Genomic DNA, 17,552 nt, shown 5'->3' with positions numbered 1-17,552 from the left:
AGACTGCCGTTACTGTTGTTGTCCACTATTGAGATATTGCCTAAGAGTTGACTCTGAGTTGATTTTTAGCAAATTATATTCTTAGCTAAATATTTTAGTATTCAGTAGTAGTAGCCATAAAACATAAAAGACACCTTTTATAGGGTTCTTTGATCAGAACACTAACGGTTCTTCTTCACTGAACCAAAATGGTCCCATATATTTTTTAATTTTTTTACATATTTATTTCACCTTTATTTAACCAGGTAGTCTAGTTGAGAACAAGTTCTCATTTACAGTATATAGATCCCTGCATGGTGCAAGTTCATTATGTATTATGGCTACTACTATCAAATCGTATTATGTATTATGGCTACTACTATTAAATAGTAATGTATTTAGCTAAGAATATAATTTAATAAACAATTAAATAATGCACAAAATAATACCAGCATAGGTTTAGAATTTCCTGTCATTATATGCAACGTAGTTTTGAAATATGAACTGGTGGCCAGGGAGGCATCTCTTTGTGTGAATGATAGCACGCGTCAACTCTGGCTGACTTCTTTACAGTGCAATACAAACAGCAAACCTCACACATACAGTGTGTGGCGGCAGGTAGCCTGGTGGTTAGAGCGTTGGGCCAGTAACAGCCTAGGAACCCACTATCTAAATAAAGGTAAAAAAAATGAATACATTTGAGATGAGCACAGATTCAAGCTACAGTGTAGGAGGAAGCCCAGGGTATGGGATGACATTCTCTAGTACTAAGCATGTTTCCATTTGGCCCAACTTGAACGGACTGTTTTGTTTCGATTGACGTTATCGTTCTAAACATCCTCAGCCAAGTGGAGCCATGTATTGAGAAACACATTAAGTTAAACCTGGATACCATAAAAAAAAACAGACCATTTATGTATTTTCTGTATATAACACTTTATAAATTTGCCAATTTGCATACATATTTTCATTTAATGAAACCCGTAATCAGAGCTTTGCCTCAGTAATTTATGTATTTGTCTCCCAACTGTGAGAGATAAAGAAGTAGGAAGGAAAGAGAGAAAAGGTTACACGTTTCTTTTCGCAAGCTGTAGAGGACGATGCGATCGTAGCTCCGTAATTGAAGGGTAATTGCTTGTGAAGCGATGCAGCGACTACAACGAACCTGGAGAATGAGGTAAACAACCAGTGCTGTTCAGTTGGGACGCACCCGGGTTGACACTCCACCGTAATTGTGATGAATTCGCCGTCCCTTGTTTCCTGACTCATCACCGTGGTAACCAGAGATGAAAGGCCGCGGTGCGGGTGGAAAAGGCCCTCGACTTAACAGCGCCGATCGGGGTGTAATTGAAAAGGCACAAACAGATTTTTTTTCTTCATTCATCTGTCCGTTCCTAATGCCTAACGCCTCACCTAATTTCTCTCTCCGAATTGGGTTATTGTACTTAGTATCTGAGGCCAGAACAGAGCACTGTACATCATGTTATGTGCCTCACAAACCCTGGATGTGTTGTGTACTGCTGCTTTCATCCACACCTAAGGCTTATACCAACAGACTAGAGATGGATACATTTAACACACTCCTTACATCATTCCTTAGCTATCATGTGTGTGTGAGAGTGTGTATGTGTGCCAATGTGTTTAAGAATGCATACATTATAAGACATTTTACCTTTGTTTGACCCTAACACTCACTCATCTCTCTCTCTCATTCCCTCTCTCTCCCTCTCTTCTTCCCTCTTTCTCCATCCACAGTGGGAGGAGGTGAGTGGCTACGACGATGCAATGAACCCCATCCGGACGTACCAGGTGTGCAACGTGCGGGAGAGCAATCAGAACAACTGGCTGCGCAGTGACTTCATCCCACGCAAAGATGTCCTCCGAGTCTACGTGGAGATGAAGTTCACAGTGCGCGACTGCAACAGCATCCCCAACATCCCCGGCTCCTGCAAGGAGACCTTCAACCTTTTCTACTATGAGTCCGACTCAGACTCGGCCACGGCGACAAGTCCATTCTGGATGGAGAACCCCTATGTGAAGGTGGACACCATCGCACCCGATGAGAGTTTCTCCATGTTGGAGTCGGGAAGGGTGAACACGAAAGTGCGGAGCTTCGGACCTCTATCCAAGGTTGGGTTTTACCTGGCATTCCAGGACCTGGGGGCTTGTATGTCATTGATATCTGTCCGGGTCTTCTATAAGAAGTGCTCAACTACCATTGCGAACTTCGCCATGTTCCCCGAGACGGCCACAGGGGCCGAGGCCACGTCGCTGGTCATCGCGCCAGGGACATGCGTCTCTAACGCTCTCGAGGTGTCTGTGCCTCTCAAGCTATACTGCAATGGGGACGGCGAGTGGATGGTTCCTGTTGGCTCGTGCACCTGTGCAAATGGGTTTGAGCCCGCCATGAAGGACACCCAGTGTCAGGGTGAGTGTGACATCAAGGACACACAATGTCAGGGTGAGTTTTTTCCCTTTGGACGGCATCCATTTTGTGCCAAATGCATCCAGATACTGTACATTTACACCCAACTATCATGAAACAGCGAGAAACACAACACAACACATAATATAGTCAGTGGCACTCTCTCAACTGAGCCTCTACTCTCCTGACCTCAAACCTCCTGACCTCAGACAGTGAGTTGATGAATAAATAAAATGCGTGGGCGCTGCTGTAAGTAACCTATATGACACTGGAGCAAACTGGAGAGATCTAGGAGGGCCATAACAGGTGCACAGAAGTCCAGAACAAGGTGAATTAAAACAGCAGGGGGAAGGGGAGTAGTGGAACGTTGGAGAGCAGGGGAGATGAGAGGTAGGCCACTGTCAGTTATCGTTTGGCACTGCTGATTGTGAAGCATGGTGTGCAAATGTGTAAAAAAACACACAGGCCTGTACTTCATACCACCCTGCTAACAGAAAGAGGAGAGGGATGAGAGATTCAGGAAAGAGATCAAAAAAGGTAGAACATGTGAAGTAGGGAAGGGGGCTTAGGGATCTTGAAGTCTAAGAAGAACAGAAACGGAGCTAGCTCCCTATATGGCGTTGAATGGAGGTTATTGAATGTGTGCCCACCTTTAATGGAGAGTGGGCACAGTAAATCTAGTGGCAGGTGTGTGGTTAAAAACTCCTCTGGCAGCTCAAGGGCAAAGCCTTGGCGACTGGGCCTAAAAAAACTCTCTAAACAAGTCGACCGGAAACCACAGGGGATAAATCTCCCTGCCGTGTCTTTTCTTACCCTCCTTCTCTCTCTCTTTTTCCCTCTATAGTATCTATCTATCGCTCTCTCTTCCAAGCCATTGCTCTCTCTCTCTCTGCCAACCTCTGTCTTTTTTTCTCTCTGACTTTCTCTGTATTTCTACCTGAAAATCTCTCTCTCTCTCTCTCTCTCTCTCTCTCTCTCTCTCTCTCTCTCTCTCTCTCTCTCTCTCTCTCTCTCTCTCTCTCTCTCTCTCTCTCTCTCTCTCTCTCTCTCTCTCTCTCTCTTTATCCTCCCCCTCTTTCCTTCTTTATGTATTCCCCTTCCTCCCTTCCTTTATCTAAAGCTTTCATTAATGCCCCACCAGGGCACGGTGAGGACATCCACATGAATATTAATCAATCAATACCCTTTTTTTCTCTTTTCCTTCCCTACCGCTCCATATTTTTAAACCCACTCATTTTTTGCTTCCTCACTTCCAATTTCAGCACACATCCTAATCAGTTCCTTAAGCCCTTTGCTCTGCATAAGAGGGTAAGAGACAGAGAGAGGGAGAGAGAGAGGGAAGGAAAGAGAGAAAGAAAACAGAGAGAGATGGGAAGTGAGAGAGAGGAGGGAGAGATCTGCAAAAAAAAGAGCCTGCAGGATTAGTATTTTTCTGCCTTTTCCTCCTCATCCTCCCTTCTCCCCCTCCACTCTCCCCCTCTTCGCCCTGTCAGGAGTGGTGCTCGAAGGGGAGGGAAGATGAAAGCAAAGGGGGATGACTTCTTACCTCACTGGAAGCGATTGATCAGCACTTTCAATCATTCACACATACCAACTTACCTCGTTTAAAGCTGCAATATGCAGATATTCCAATGGTTCACCTAATTTCAGTTCATGTGAATCATTTACCATCTAAACTGTTGTGGTTATTGAAATATATTTTCAATATACTCTCTCTCTCTCTCTCTCTCTCTCTCTCTCTCTCTTGGTTATTGAAAATATATTTTCAATAACCAAAAATATTGTATTTTCAACTTGTTTGAAGCTGGTGTACAAAACTGAAAGTAAAAGACGCAAAAACAAAACTTAAACACGGAAAGCATTGAAATAGCGCACACAGAAGATATCTATCGCTTCTCACATGCTGACCAAACTGCGCGCAAGTTGATTTGGTCTACCCACACCAGACGCGATCAGGACACGCAGGTTGAAATATCAAAACAACCTCTGAACCAACGATATATATTTGGGGACAGGTCAAAAAGCATTTAACATGTATGGCAATTTAGCTAGCTTGCTGTTGCTAGCTAATTTGTCATGGGATATAAACATTGGGTTGTTATTTTACCTGAAATGCAAGGTCCTCTACTCTGGCAATTAATCCACAGATAAAATGGTAAACGTTTTTTTTCTAGTAATCTCTCCTTCTTCTTCTTCTGCTTCTTCTTTTTCTTTGGAATTTATATGGTGGTTGGCAACCAACTTTAAGGTGCATTACCACTACCGACGGGATCTGGAGTGTGGACATCAGTTCATCTTTCAATCACCCACATGGGTATATGCTCCTAAAAACCAATGTAGAGATGGCCGTGGGTATATGCTCCTAAAAACCAATGAGGAGATGGGAGAGGCGGGACCTGCAGTTCATCAAGCATCACAAATAGAACCAAGTTCTATTTTAGCGCCTGGTCACGTAGTTGCTTGTTGACGAGCACGAGCAGTGTGGGTGCAATGATTGAATAACATGTATCTGTAAATTTACTTTGCAACGCTCATGCACGCAACGCAAGCGGTGTGGTCAGCATGTTAGACTTGCTTTCAATGACAATGACAGCTCTATAATTCACATTTTTATATATATATATTTTTATTTCACCTTTATTTAAACAGGTAGGCCAGTTGAGAACAAGTTCTCCCTTACAACTGCGACCTGGCCAAGAGAAAGCAAAGCAGTCCGACACAAACAACACAGAGTTACACATGGAATAAACAAACATACAGTCAATAACACAATAGAACATTCTATATCGAGTGTGTGCAAATGAGGTAAGATAAGGGAGGTAAGGCAATAAATAGGCCATAGTGGCGAAATAATTAAAATTTTGCAATTAAACACTGGAGTGATAGATGTGCAGAAGATGAACGTGCAAGTAGAGATAGTGGGGGGCAAAGGAACAAAAAAGAAATAACAGTATGGGGATGAGGTAGTTGGATGGGCTATTTACAGATGGGCTATGTACAGGTGAAGTGATTTGTGAGCTGCTCTGACAGCTGGTGCTTAAAGTTAGAGAGGGAGTTATGAGTCTCCGGGTTCAGTGATTTTTGCAATTCGTTCCAGTCATTGGCAGCCGAGAACTGTAAGGAAAGGCGGCCAAAGGAGGAATTTGATCAGGTTGCAGGTTTAAAGAGGAAGCTTTAGTTGGGATAGTGCCCCATCAAACTTGAATATTCGCCTTTTCAAATTCTCATTGACCGAAATATATATATTTTTAACAGGACAATATGATAGAATATGATACGCATTGTAACTTCATAGTGACCTTGAAAAAAGTATTTGCATAGTTGCAAAGTTCACAACCACAACTAGCATGTTCACCACCATGACTAAGAAGACAAATGTTATTTGAGGTAAAAATGTTATCATGCCAGGATGTTAGCTCTTTCTGTTGATGTGGGTGTCTGATTAATGGTGGAAGAACAAACACACTCAGTGTTAATGCACACCACTCAGCAGCTAATGCGGCTTTGTACCAATATTATACCTTCACACACAGCGAAACGGTGACACATGTGACAAGAACCAGTCCCACAGTGCTACCACTGACCTCATTTCTAAATGATACTTTCCACAGGAAGCAAACAAACCCAGTAGCAACACAGCAATGAACAGTTTGAACCAAAACCAAGCAACCTTGACATTGACGAGTGAGTTAGCGGCATAGCGGGTCATGCTAAGCAACTTTGTTGTCTCACCTTCCATTTTTTTATTAACATACCCACCTCCATTCACCTTTTAACGAGACAGTTTAGTGAGAGATAAATAGATAGAGACGGCTGGAATGTTCCGGATCAGTGCCATCTACTGCCTATGCTATGCTTCCCTGTCCTGCATGCTTGCTCATAACTTATCAGTAATAAACTTCTAAACAGGCCCTGTAAAAATTGATAGGGAGTCTACAAAGGGCACCGGTCGACAATGTTATAACTACACATCAAAGAAACTATGCGCTCTCTGCTTGAGGCGTTATTTATTGATTTATTTTATGTATTAATGTTTTACTTTTACCATTTAGCATTGAGAACAAATTTTCTCTATGACAGATATTTTATCCATTAGTGTTGCAGTAAATTGGATTGATTTGAAAAAAAGGAAGAGGATAGGCACACTTTTGAGAAAAGCTTCTTAGTATTGAGAGCATGTTACGGTGAAGTGAAGGCTGTTCCCAAGTGTCATGGAAGTGTGTGTGTGTGTGTGTGTGTGTGTGTGTGTGCTTGCTTGTGCAAGTGTGCATATGTGTGTATGCAAGCATGCATATTTGTGTGTGTACGCCTGTGTGCATGCATATGTGTGTGTGTGCATACATTTGTGTGTGTATCAGGGATAAGAGAAGGAGTTCAGAGGAAGGCTTCACGCTAGTGTGTGTGTTTGTTCTGAGGGGTGTGTTAGTAATTTGGGATGACAGTGTGTGCATCTGTGCGCAGGTTTATGCAAAGGACTGCGTGTTTCTTAAAATGCCCTCTTCCTGTAATGTTGCTGGGGGATGTGTTCTCCAGAGAGGCGGAAAAAAGGAAAACAAAAACAAACAAACACACACACACGGCAGTGAGAGCTGTCAATCTTATCGGAAGCCATAGTTTATCACAGACGCTCAGAGTGAGTGCCAAGACAATGTGCACACACACACACCGGCAAATGCAAATGCAAATACAAACAACTACAACCTAGCTTTACACAGGTACAATTTTGCTATTCTTGAGATTCAAATGAGTGCTTTCATTCACCTGTGTTAATCTTTTAATCTCCACCTTTTCTGTGTAGTTCCTGGCTTTTGGACTCACTCCTTTGATCTCTTTCTTTCTCAGCTTGCAGCCCGGGCACGTTCAAATCCAAACAGGGTGAGGGCTTCTGTACTCCCTGCCCACCAAACAGCCGGACCAGCTCTGGAGCAGCTAGCTTGTGCTCCTGCAGAAACGGCTACTATCGCTCAGACACAGACTCACCTGACAATGCCTGCACCAGTACGTTTTTTTCTCATTTAGTTGCTGTCTTGCATACACACAAACAAACAACACACATTACAATATGCTATCACACCAAGGGCCTGGATATACGCTGAGGTTGTGGGTATTGTTGTGTGTTCACTTTTGCAGACATTAAGCCATTCCCGACCTCTTTCAAGACACTCAAAAAACGATTAATTTCTCGCTGGACTATGACCTTCACTCACTACCTTTATCAGCACTCTCTGAAGGGCCTGAGAACATTCCCACGTGTACAACAAACACAGCCACTCTCCCAATGTTTTCCAAGTGCTATCCCAACGTTATCATTGCCTTTTGCACACCGTAGCCTATCCGCCTGTGCAGCTGCCACCTCTCACTGGCAGAGTGTAGGAATGTATCTAGTGGATGTGTCTTAGTTAAGAGCAAAGAGAGCACACATACACACACACACAGGGAGAAATCCTTTCACTTGTGGTGAACAGAGGGCCTATTTTCTCTTGTTGTTAGGAGGTTTGTTTGATTCTTCCACAGAGCAGGGAGAGATAAGGCCACAATAATTGGATAACAATTGCTACGCCGCTGCCAAGAGTCTCTCTTGTCCCTCTTAGCTGTTTCCACAAGCACACATATTCATGCAAGCTCACAGGAGTGCACAGGCAGGCGTGCACGTAAGTGATGCGCGGGTCAGCTGTTTGTTCGACTGCACCCGCCCGCAATTGCTAATAACCCATTCGCAACCGCCGGACTATAAGTGATAATGTGAAAATCTGAGGCCCGCAACCGACCCTGACCTGCTAATATAGAAAATGTGCTCTAGGCTACAGTCAGATACGGTGGAAGGTTTTTTTGACAGGGGTTGCAGGATTTTTTTTGCCTGATTTATATATGTTTCTGCATATCATTTCTAACATTTTGGTAGACTATTTGTTAGTCTATAATTAGATATATGTAGCTTCTCTTCTGTCATTATATGTTGCCCTAGAAGAGTAATTAAACCCTTGCTCACCAGAATAACATCATAAATAGAGAGAATGAATGCTTTAATGTAGTTGATTGTAAAGTTCTCTGTTAGTGATTTGCTGTGCAAGATGTCCAAATGACATCTGTTTGACCGGATGTAAAGTAACAGAAATCTATGACAACGACACAACATGTTTCTGAAAAGATTTCAGTTTGTATTGGATGCATATGTTATGTGGTTGAAATACTGTCAGCTGTTATGATGCTGTTTAAGATAGCACCTCTGCAGATGATATCTAACAGCGTATTTGCATTCTCTCAAGTTGCTGAAAGAAAGAAATCATATTTCTCCACTCCTGTTCCCGAGCAAAATGTTTCCCTACGTTTGATTTATCATTTTACCGTAAGAAATCCTTAATTCTGCAGGAGTTAATATTATGTATATGTGAGATTTCAGTTTCCATTTAACTCATCTGAACAGTAGGTTACAGTTCCCTTGATGTGCCATAGACCTATTTGAAGTCCCCGACTGGGACTGTTGAATTTGTATAGCGCCTAAAAATCTTCACATATAACATAGCTAGCACCACTTCACCAAAGCTTTCCCAAACATTACTTTCTGGCCCTCCCTTCTTTTTGTTTTCAACTCTCTTATTGAATTAAACTCCGGCATTGTCCTTTTTGTGGATCCACTTTTTTCTGCCCGTTCCCAACAGCATTTGGCCTGTATGCTTGAAATAGAATCTATTAGATTCTACTCCCTGTTCTAAATATATTTCATGTCCTGTTGAATTGTTCAATATTGTTGCTTTGTCAATCCTTCTGTCATGCCAATAAAACATATTTGAATTTAAATGAATTGACACTGTTTTCTTCATTTTTTCTTCTTCTTTCCTTCCCCCACAGCCATCCCCTCTGCGCCGCGCAGCGTCATCTCCAACGTCAATGAGACCTCCCTGGTCCTGGAGTGGAGTGAGCCACGCGACTCTGGCGGTCGAGGTGACATCTTTTACAACATCATCTGCAAGAAGTGCCTGCCTGAGCGTGGCATGTGCTCGCGCTGCGATGACAATGTGGACATCTCGCCGCGCCACCTGGGCCTGACACAGCGTCGTGTGGCGGTCCGCAACCTGCAGGCACACACCCAGTACAGCTTTGAGATCCAGGCTGTCAACGGCGTGTCGAATAAGAGCCCATACACGCCGCAGTTCTCCGCCGTCAACATTACCACCAACCAGGCTGGTAGGTAAAACCATGGCTAGTCCATAGGATCGAATAAAACTTTATTGTTCCATTGTGAAACGGACAGTTGTCTTTTGAATGTCTTGTGTTGTTCCTAACCTAAAAGATAAGGCACATGTACAGATTGAGAATGAATGGAAGTTAAACATGTTCAGCTGCAGAACAGCGTTTGAAGTAGGTTAGCGGTGCTCAAGGGCACAATGGCAGTGTGCTACAATCGGTGATGTTTACGATAGGGTGAAGCATCTTTCAATAATAGATGATGTTTGCTTCAAGGAAAAATAGATAGTGATTTACAGCAACAAGGCAGGTAAAAACAGACATTTGTTCAGATACATTTCCTCTGCATGTAGGTGTGGGTTACATACAATATATGTATTTTAAGTGAAGATTGAGAAGAAAAACATTTGAATGAGATTTACAGAAGGACAATTTCACACGCCCACAGCGCTCGACACACACCACCGCAAATAGCAATAGCGAGGCAGTGCTGCTTGTATGGCTAGGCATTGAACCGACACTGTTCTGCCCACAATGATCAACCCACTGTCAACCCACAGCATCTTCAGTAACTAGGCCACCATAGTAATCTGCACCACCAAGCCCGATGCAATCTGCCTTTGGTTTGCTGAATGGAGCTTGTGTGTGGATGTCTATATTGTGTATTGTTGTGTAGTTTTCCCTGCTGTATGCCTATATAGACTGGGTTTGGGTCTGGGTCTCTGTTTTGAGTTTACCCTTATGTAGGCCTATAGCTGGGGTTTATTTGTTGGTTTTTGATTTGAGTTTCCCTTGCAATAAGCCTTTTAGCTGGGGTTTTGCGTTTCTATGTAGAGTTTGCTCAATCTGCTTGTAGTTGGGGTTGTGTGTTGGTTTCTGTGTGGAGTTTTCCCTGGTGTAGGCCAATAGCCAGGGATTGTGTATATCTTCTGATATATAGCTGGGGTTTGTGTATGGGTCTCTATGTAGTGTCTGCTCTTTAGACAGGCTCAGACAGACCCTAGGATTATCCCTCTCCGCAGCCATCCTCAAAGCCTCACGAAAGGAATGGGAATGGCCCACTGTTTGTGCCTGGGGCTCCGGTGGGGATTCCGTAGTCCCCCATTGTTGCGCAAGGGTCGGGCACCGGGTGCCACACGGGTGACAGGCATAGACGCCAGAGCAATGGAGCAAACGGAGCAGCTGCAGACCCACTCTCAAAATATGGGTGCAAACGTGTAACGTGAAGCCCATTGTCACTCGTATTTGCTGAGCGAAAATGTAATGTGCATGTGTTGCACCCAGATGCAAACTTGACAACATTGTCCAAAAACTCCACATGGCAGCTGGGGGTGGACCACAATGTGTTGTCTCTGGGAAATTGGTATAATTGGCAAAAGTGGGCATGTAAGTAATCCATACCAAAACCCTCAAGTACGTCGTAACTAACTCACTTACAAAACTCAGTTTTGGACGAGACTGACTTTATGACCAACATTTTCCTATTTACACTTTGTCGTCAATTTTGACAATAGACTCAATGTTTCTGACTCATATTGATGCCAGATAGGCCATTCTTAAGAGAGAAGTTGTGTATTGCCTTCAGTTGCTTTTAAACATTTTCATGGTGACAGCGCTTCAAACAATGGCGCCAAAAAAAATGCAGGTCTGAGGAAAATTGGAACATTATTATGCTTGCTGAGACAACACCTTTGTTATTTCTCATACTTTTTATGATTATTATGTTTCTTCACAAGTTGTTGTCAAATATGTAGCCTACTCACTGTGGTATGTTGTTGAAATGGCCACTATTAAACAGAATGACAATTTGAAAATTATTTATAGTAGCCTTGTCTTGTAACTGCAGGCTACAGATTTGTTCAAATGTAAAACCCTCTTATTTTCTCTCATCTTAAAAATTCAAGATTCTCCAGGTAGGCTACAGTAGGACTTGTGTAGGATATGCATGTAGTGCTTTTCTTTGTTTCTATTAATCAAATCAAAATTAATCAAAATCACTACACAATAACATATGCAGGCTGTATATGAGTAACTAAATTTTTTTTGTATGTACTCCAGTTTGCATTTTCAAGTTGATAGTTCTTGTTCAGTACCCTACTAGATAATTGCCATATTGAGAAAATATTTATTTTACATTTAAAAAATAATAAAAGTTCACATTTTTTATTGTACAAAATTATTGTGATCACGTTACTTCTGACAAAAAGAAAAGGAAAACCTAACAATTTAACAATGCTTTTTCTCAACCAATTACAACATTCAAATTCAAATCCTTATTGGGTAAAACAATATTATTCCTCCCATTTTCGATTTCATTTCCTCATTGTCATGCGTTATCCTGGCCACATTCTTAACAGTTTGGCTTGTCAATCAATCACTGTGGGTGGGGAAGGAGTAGGATGTTTGTGAGTCACATGGTTGGGAGGGTTTCAGACCAGTCAATGAATTATTGGAGGTGGGATTTTCAGGGAAGTGGGTAGATTAGTAAACTAGTCATTAAAACAATTTTTCAATATAAATTGTGTAAAAAAACCTAAGAAAAATTGTTGTGTTCTGTCAAATAATATGTATTCCACATATTAAGAAACAGTATAGAATTGCAGGAAAATGTATTAAAAAAATATACTGATCCCCTCCTGCCACCCTCTCCCCTCCAAGCTTTTGCACCCCCACTTTCACACAATGCACCCCCTAGGAGGAGTGTAGGTCAGGGGGGAGCAGCATTGGGGAAGGAGAGACACCACCCAGATGAGATTATCCTTAGATTCCCTACCATTCTCGCCACTCTCCGCATTCACCTTTTAAAACCCAAAATAAATAGAGGCGATAAGCCGTGTGAGGCCCGCCATGGTTACTGGTTACTCCCCAGTGACTCGGCCAGGAGGAGGTTCCCAGTGACCTGGGGAGTTTGCCCAGGGATTATTGTCTATGGGGAGAGGTTTGAGATTTTCAGGGAGGAATGGATGGCTGGTGGTAGGCTACTACATGGGGATGGAGCTTTGGGTTAGGGAAGAAAGGGAGAAAGAGTGGAGGGAGTGAGAGAGAGGGAGGTGGTGGTGACAATGACAAGGAGAAACAAAGGTTCAAAGTACCGGATTTGGGGATTAGAAACTGAAGGGGGGTGGGGGGGGGGGGGGGGGGGGGGGGGGGGCGAAGAGGAGAATACTAGGAGTAAAAGCGACAGATGAAACTGGGGAAGAGAATCATTAAGAGGGGGGACATTTTTGAGCATACTTAAGAAGGACTGAAGTGACAATGGATGTTAAATAAAAGCGAATGATAGGGTAGGAACTAGGGAGGTGAGGATGGATCAGGCCTGGACATGCCTAGAGAGAAAGGAAGAGAGTGAGAGACAGACTGCTGTGTGTAGTCATATACAGGTCACAAGTAAAAGAGTGGGTTGAGAAATGAACCTGATGTGGGTGAGGTCATGTATTTGTGCGTGTGTGCACGTGCATGTGTGTGTGCCGCACAGGGTGTGTATTGGATCTTACAAATACTAAGCGCCACCATTTTGTTGATTGATTCCCTCGTTGCTGAGAAAGAATCACAGATCCCTTGTCTGGAAAAGGAACAGCAGAGCTATAGGGAGAGATAGTGGCTGGCTGCATAGCTTAACAAGTATAGCAAGCACATCACAAAGCCCTGCAAAGCATCAATATGCTTAGGCTTGTGGGGATAAAGCAAGATATACAAAGGGTGTAAAGCTCCAAAAACACACAATACTGAATTAAAGTGCATATTTCCTTCCCTCTACCCCTCTCTTACAGCTCCATCTGCAGTACCCACAGTTCACCTGATGGGGGCCACAGCGAGCACCATGAGTCTTTCCTGGCTGCCCCCTGAAAAACCCAATGGAATTATTCTGGATTACGAGATTAAGTACCATGAGAAGGTAAGCAACAATGTAAATCAACGCTTCTTAATTCCACATCCTATTTCACAAGTCTTATTTCTGCGTCTGTTGCATGCTGTAATAATATTGCCCCGTAGGAAATAATTCAACACCACAACAATAACAACAACATTTATGACAAAGTCTTAATCCCGTCACTCTGTCCGCTGGGCGTTTAGTTGATCCTTCCTGCCTTTATTCCTTCTTCCCCTCCCAATTCCTGTTTACCCCCCTCATGCAAATATTCGAAAATCTTTATAAAAACATTTTGCTACTTGAGTTCTGTTTCTATCAAATTGACTTGTTGATGATAAAAGGCTGTGGGTGATGACATAGTGGGCATAAAAATTATTTTGGAGTTACATTCCCATGTAATTAATAAAACATTTCATTTTTTCTCAAATTTTTAACTCTACTGGTGATTTTGTCAAAATAAATGTTGCATTATATAGTGAATGTGCCCACTCCGGTCTTGGCACGTGCGCTCTAACCAACAGCGTGCAGATACAGTGCGGGTTGGCTACCTACTGTACATGATGAGATTATTATTGATAAAAGCAATATCATTTTTATTTGTCGAACTGCAGCCAATTATCGATAATTTTGTCACCAAAATAAGACCCTCTATATACATTGGAAAAGAAGCAAGCTCAGTAACATGCACTTTCACCACCCTGTGGAAGTTCATCATAACCTAATTGTATATAACTGCATGCTTTCCCGAGCCATAGTGGGAGGACCACACACCATATCCTGTTATTAAAGTTTACAAATGGAATGTTAACTGACAGATTTACTGTTTCCATCAGGCCTGACGTGATATGTTTTATTTGACATGGACTTTACTTGCATAATTTATTACATTTTCTATTTCACCTTTATTTAACCAGGGAGGCCAGTTGAGAAAAAGTTCTCATTTACTACTGATCTGGCCAAGATAAAGCAAAGCAGTGCGAGAAAAACAGCAACACAGAGTTACACATAAACAAACATACAGTCAATAACACAAAATAAAATAAAAATAGAATCTATGTACAGTGTGTGCAAATGTAGAAGAGTAGGGAGGTAAGGCAATAAATAGGCCATAGAGGCGAAAATAATTACAACTTAGCATTAATATTGGAGTGATAGATGTGCAGATGATAATGTGCATGTAGAGATACTGGGATGCGAAAGAGCAAGAAGGTAAGTAATAATATGGGGATGAGGTGTGCTATTTACAGATTGGCTGTGTAAAGGTACAGTGATCGGTAAAAAAAGGTTGGATGGAATACCTGGTTAGTGTCTCTTTCTATGTTTGTTGTGGTGTTGTACCCACCGATAAAAGCTCTCCATCTATTCTCGCCTCGCGCTGCCTCTCGCCATCTGTACAGTGAGATTTGTTGGACACGGCATGTGCCACAAAGCGGGTGGAGGGAAGGCGATGAATATGGATGATATGATTGAGGGGATGTTGTGTGATTAGTATATTTTTTAAGCATTTCTTAACCCTTCTCTGTGCGTTTGGTTTGGCAGGACCAGGGTGAGGCCATCGCCCACACCATGACAGCCCAAAGGAGCTCTGCCCGCATCGAGGGGCTCAAGACGGGCACGCACTATGTGGTCCAGGTCCGGGCCCGCACAGTGGCTGGGTACGGCCGCTATAGCAGCCCCGCCGACTTCAGCACCAACCTAAAAAGTATGAATTAATTAACTTTTTTTCTCCCCATGTGCGGAAATTGGGGTTTGTCAAACAGTCTAAGACACATACAGGGACGACATTGACACAAGCATGCATCAGAATACTACTGAAATTCTCACATGCTGTAAAAAAGGTACACATCTCTTGTGGTTGCTATGGTGACTCACAACTTGGTAGCAGCACGGTGCTTGCAACACTAGGTTGTGGGTTTGCTTCGTGCGAGGGCCACATATAGCCTGTTGTATAAGTGTTCATTGTAAATCACTTTTGGATTAGCCTCTAGCGACGAGCAATCCCGTATCCGGGAGCGTAATCATAGCCTCAAGCTCATTACCATAACACAACGTTTCCTATTCATGAAAATCGCAAATGAAATAAATATATTGAAACACAAGCTTAGCCTTTTGTTAACAACACTGTCATCTCAGATTTTCAAAATATGCTTTTCAACCAAAGCTACACAAGCATTTGGTAAGAGTATTGATAGCCTAGCATAGCATTAAGCCTAGCATTCAGCAGGCAACATTTTCACAAAAACAAGAAAAGCATTCAAATAAAATAATTTACCTTTGAAAAACTTAGGGTTTGTTTTCAATGACGAGTAGTTAGATAGCAAATGTTCATTTTTTCCAAAAATATTATTTGTGTAGACGAAATAGCTCCGTTTTGTTTATCACGTTTGGCTAAGAAAAATACCGGAAAATGCAGTCACTTACAACGCCAAACTTTTTTCCAAATTAGCTCCATAATATTGACAGAAACATGGCAAACGTTGTTTAGAATCAATCCTCAAGGTGTTTTTCACATATCTATTCGATAATCTATCAGTGGTGGCAGCTGGCTTCTCATCAGAAACAAATGGAAAAATACTGCAGCTGGAGATTACGCAATAATTGCAACGGAGGACACCAAGCGACCACCTGGTAGATGTAGTCTCTTATGGTCAATCTTCCAATGATATGCCTACAAATACGTCACAATGTTGTAGACACCTTGGGGAAAACGTGGAAAACGTAAGCTGACTCCTAGCTCCTCCACAGCCATATAAGGAGTCATTCCCATGAGGCGGTTTCAAAAAATGTGGCACTTCCTGATTGGATTTTTATCTGGGTTTCGCCTGTAACATCAGTTCTGTGGCACTCACAGACAATATCTTTGCAGTTTTGGAAACGTCAGAGTGTTTTCTTTCCAAAGCTGTCAATTATATGCATAGTCGAGCATCTTTTCGAGACAAAATATCTTGTTTAAAACGGGAACGTTTTTCATCCCAAAATTAAAAGAGCGCCCCCTATATCGAACTGACCATATTACATCACTTTCTTCCTACCTCCACTTCCTTACCCTGTGCCCCTGCTTATAAATATGTAGAGGCTCAAAAGCCTTACAAAAGGTTTATACTTCTTTAGGCTTATCATTGAAATAATAAACCTTTGGTGCCTCATTTATGACGATGTCTCCCATTATTTGACTGTCATTCCAATTTATATTAGAGCCAGTTAGGCTAGAGTACTGTATCGTGAATCTAAAGGTTTAATCTGACAAACTGACAATAGCCTTTCCATTTTCACTGATGCAGAGTGGTTAACACAAGTGCATGCCTGTCTTTACGTAAGCATATGGTTTCAAGGAGTAGGTGTAGGAGTGGTTTCTAGGAGTAGCTGAAGTGTAGGAGTTGAAAGCCTATACAGATGTAGGATCTTAATTTCATCACCCTGTTGCAGGAATGTTTTTACTTGGAGTTTATTTGAGGTTTAAAAAGGCTTCTGAAGTTTGTAATTTCCACTTTGAAATTTCTGACTTGATTTACCCTTAGGAAAAATGTATCAACCCCTGCAAAAATGTTCACTAATAATAATCCCCATAATAATAAAAAATTCCTGTTGTAGCAGGATTATTGTCCTGCTGTACCAAACTGTCTCAAATCATTCTATACAGGTGGGAGATGCACGCATACATCACAAGGACAAAGTGATGTCGGGAGTTCGCCTAGTCTGAGGGTGTGAGGGCCGTGTGGGTGTAGTGTGTATGTATTTATGTGATAGTGGTGACAGGTACCTATGGGTAACCCTGACCTCTAACCTCTTGACCTCTAGGTGACCCCGAGAAGTCTCTTCAGGAGCAGCTGCCCCTTATTGTTGGTTCTGCCACCGCAAGTCTAGTCTTCATTATCGCTGTCGCCGTCATTGCCATCGTCTGCCTCAGGTGAGAATAAACATAGTCGATACTACCCAGTGAACACATTGTTGTTTAGATAACGTTGAAAAAGTGTCTACGTCCGACATTGAAGCCACGCTCATTATCAAAAGCAGTTGACCAAGCTCACACAATAATAGCTGACAATAAGCCGTACTTCAGTTTGTGGATGAAACAATGTTAGCATAGCAATG

The 17,552-nt window shown here is 42.3% G+C and overlaps 1 protein-coding gene across 12 annotated transcripts in view; it reads left to right on the top strand.

The window, feature by feature from the left end:
* LOC110521963 (ephrin type-B receptor 3) overlaps positions 1-17,552 on the top strand; it is a 97,325-nt gene that overhangs the window by 52,293 nt on the left and 27,480 nt on the right. For 8 of the 12 annotated variants that reach the window (XM_036975476.1, XM_021599982.2, XM_021599978.2 and 5 more), the window contains 6 exons: positions 1,735-2,440; positions 7,247-7,402; positions 9,254-9,589; positions 13,360-13,484; positions 15,000-15,162; positions 17,259-17,367. In XM_036975476.1, the coding sequence (XP_036831371.1) occupies positions 1,765-2,440; positions 7,247-7,402; positions 9,254-9,589; positions 13,360-13,484; positions 15,000-15,162; positions 17,259-17,367 (1,565 nt within the window). In that variant the 5' untranslated portion in view covers positions 1,735-1,764. The remainder of the gene's footprint in view (positions 1-1,734; positions 2,441-7,246; positions 7,403-9,253; positions 9,590-13,359; positions 13,485-14,999; positions 15,163-17,258; positions 17,368-17,552) is intronic. The other 4 variants (XM_021599983.2, XM_021599981.2, XM_036975473.1 and 1 more) reach the window with 1 other exon arrangement.

Source organism: Oncorhynchus mykiss, chromosome 4 (assembly GCF_013265735.2).
Source record: "Oncorhynchus mykiss isolate Arlee chromosome 4, USDA_OmykA_1.1, whole genome shotgun sequence".
Taxonomy (NCBI): Eukaryota; Metazoa; Chordata; class Actinopteri; order Salmoniformes; family Salmonidae; genus Oncorhynchus; species Oncorhynchus mykiss.
Note: the sequence above shows the minus strand (reverse complement) of the source record. Positions and strands in the feature narration are given on the sequence as shown.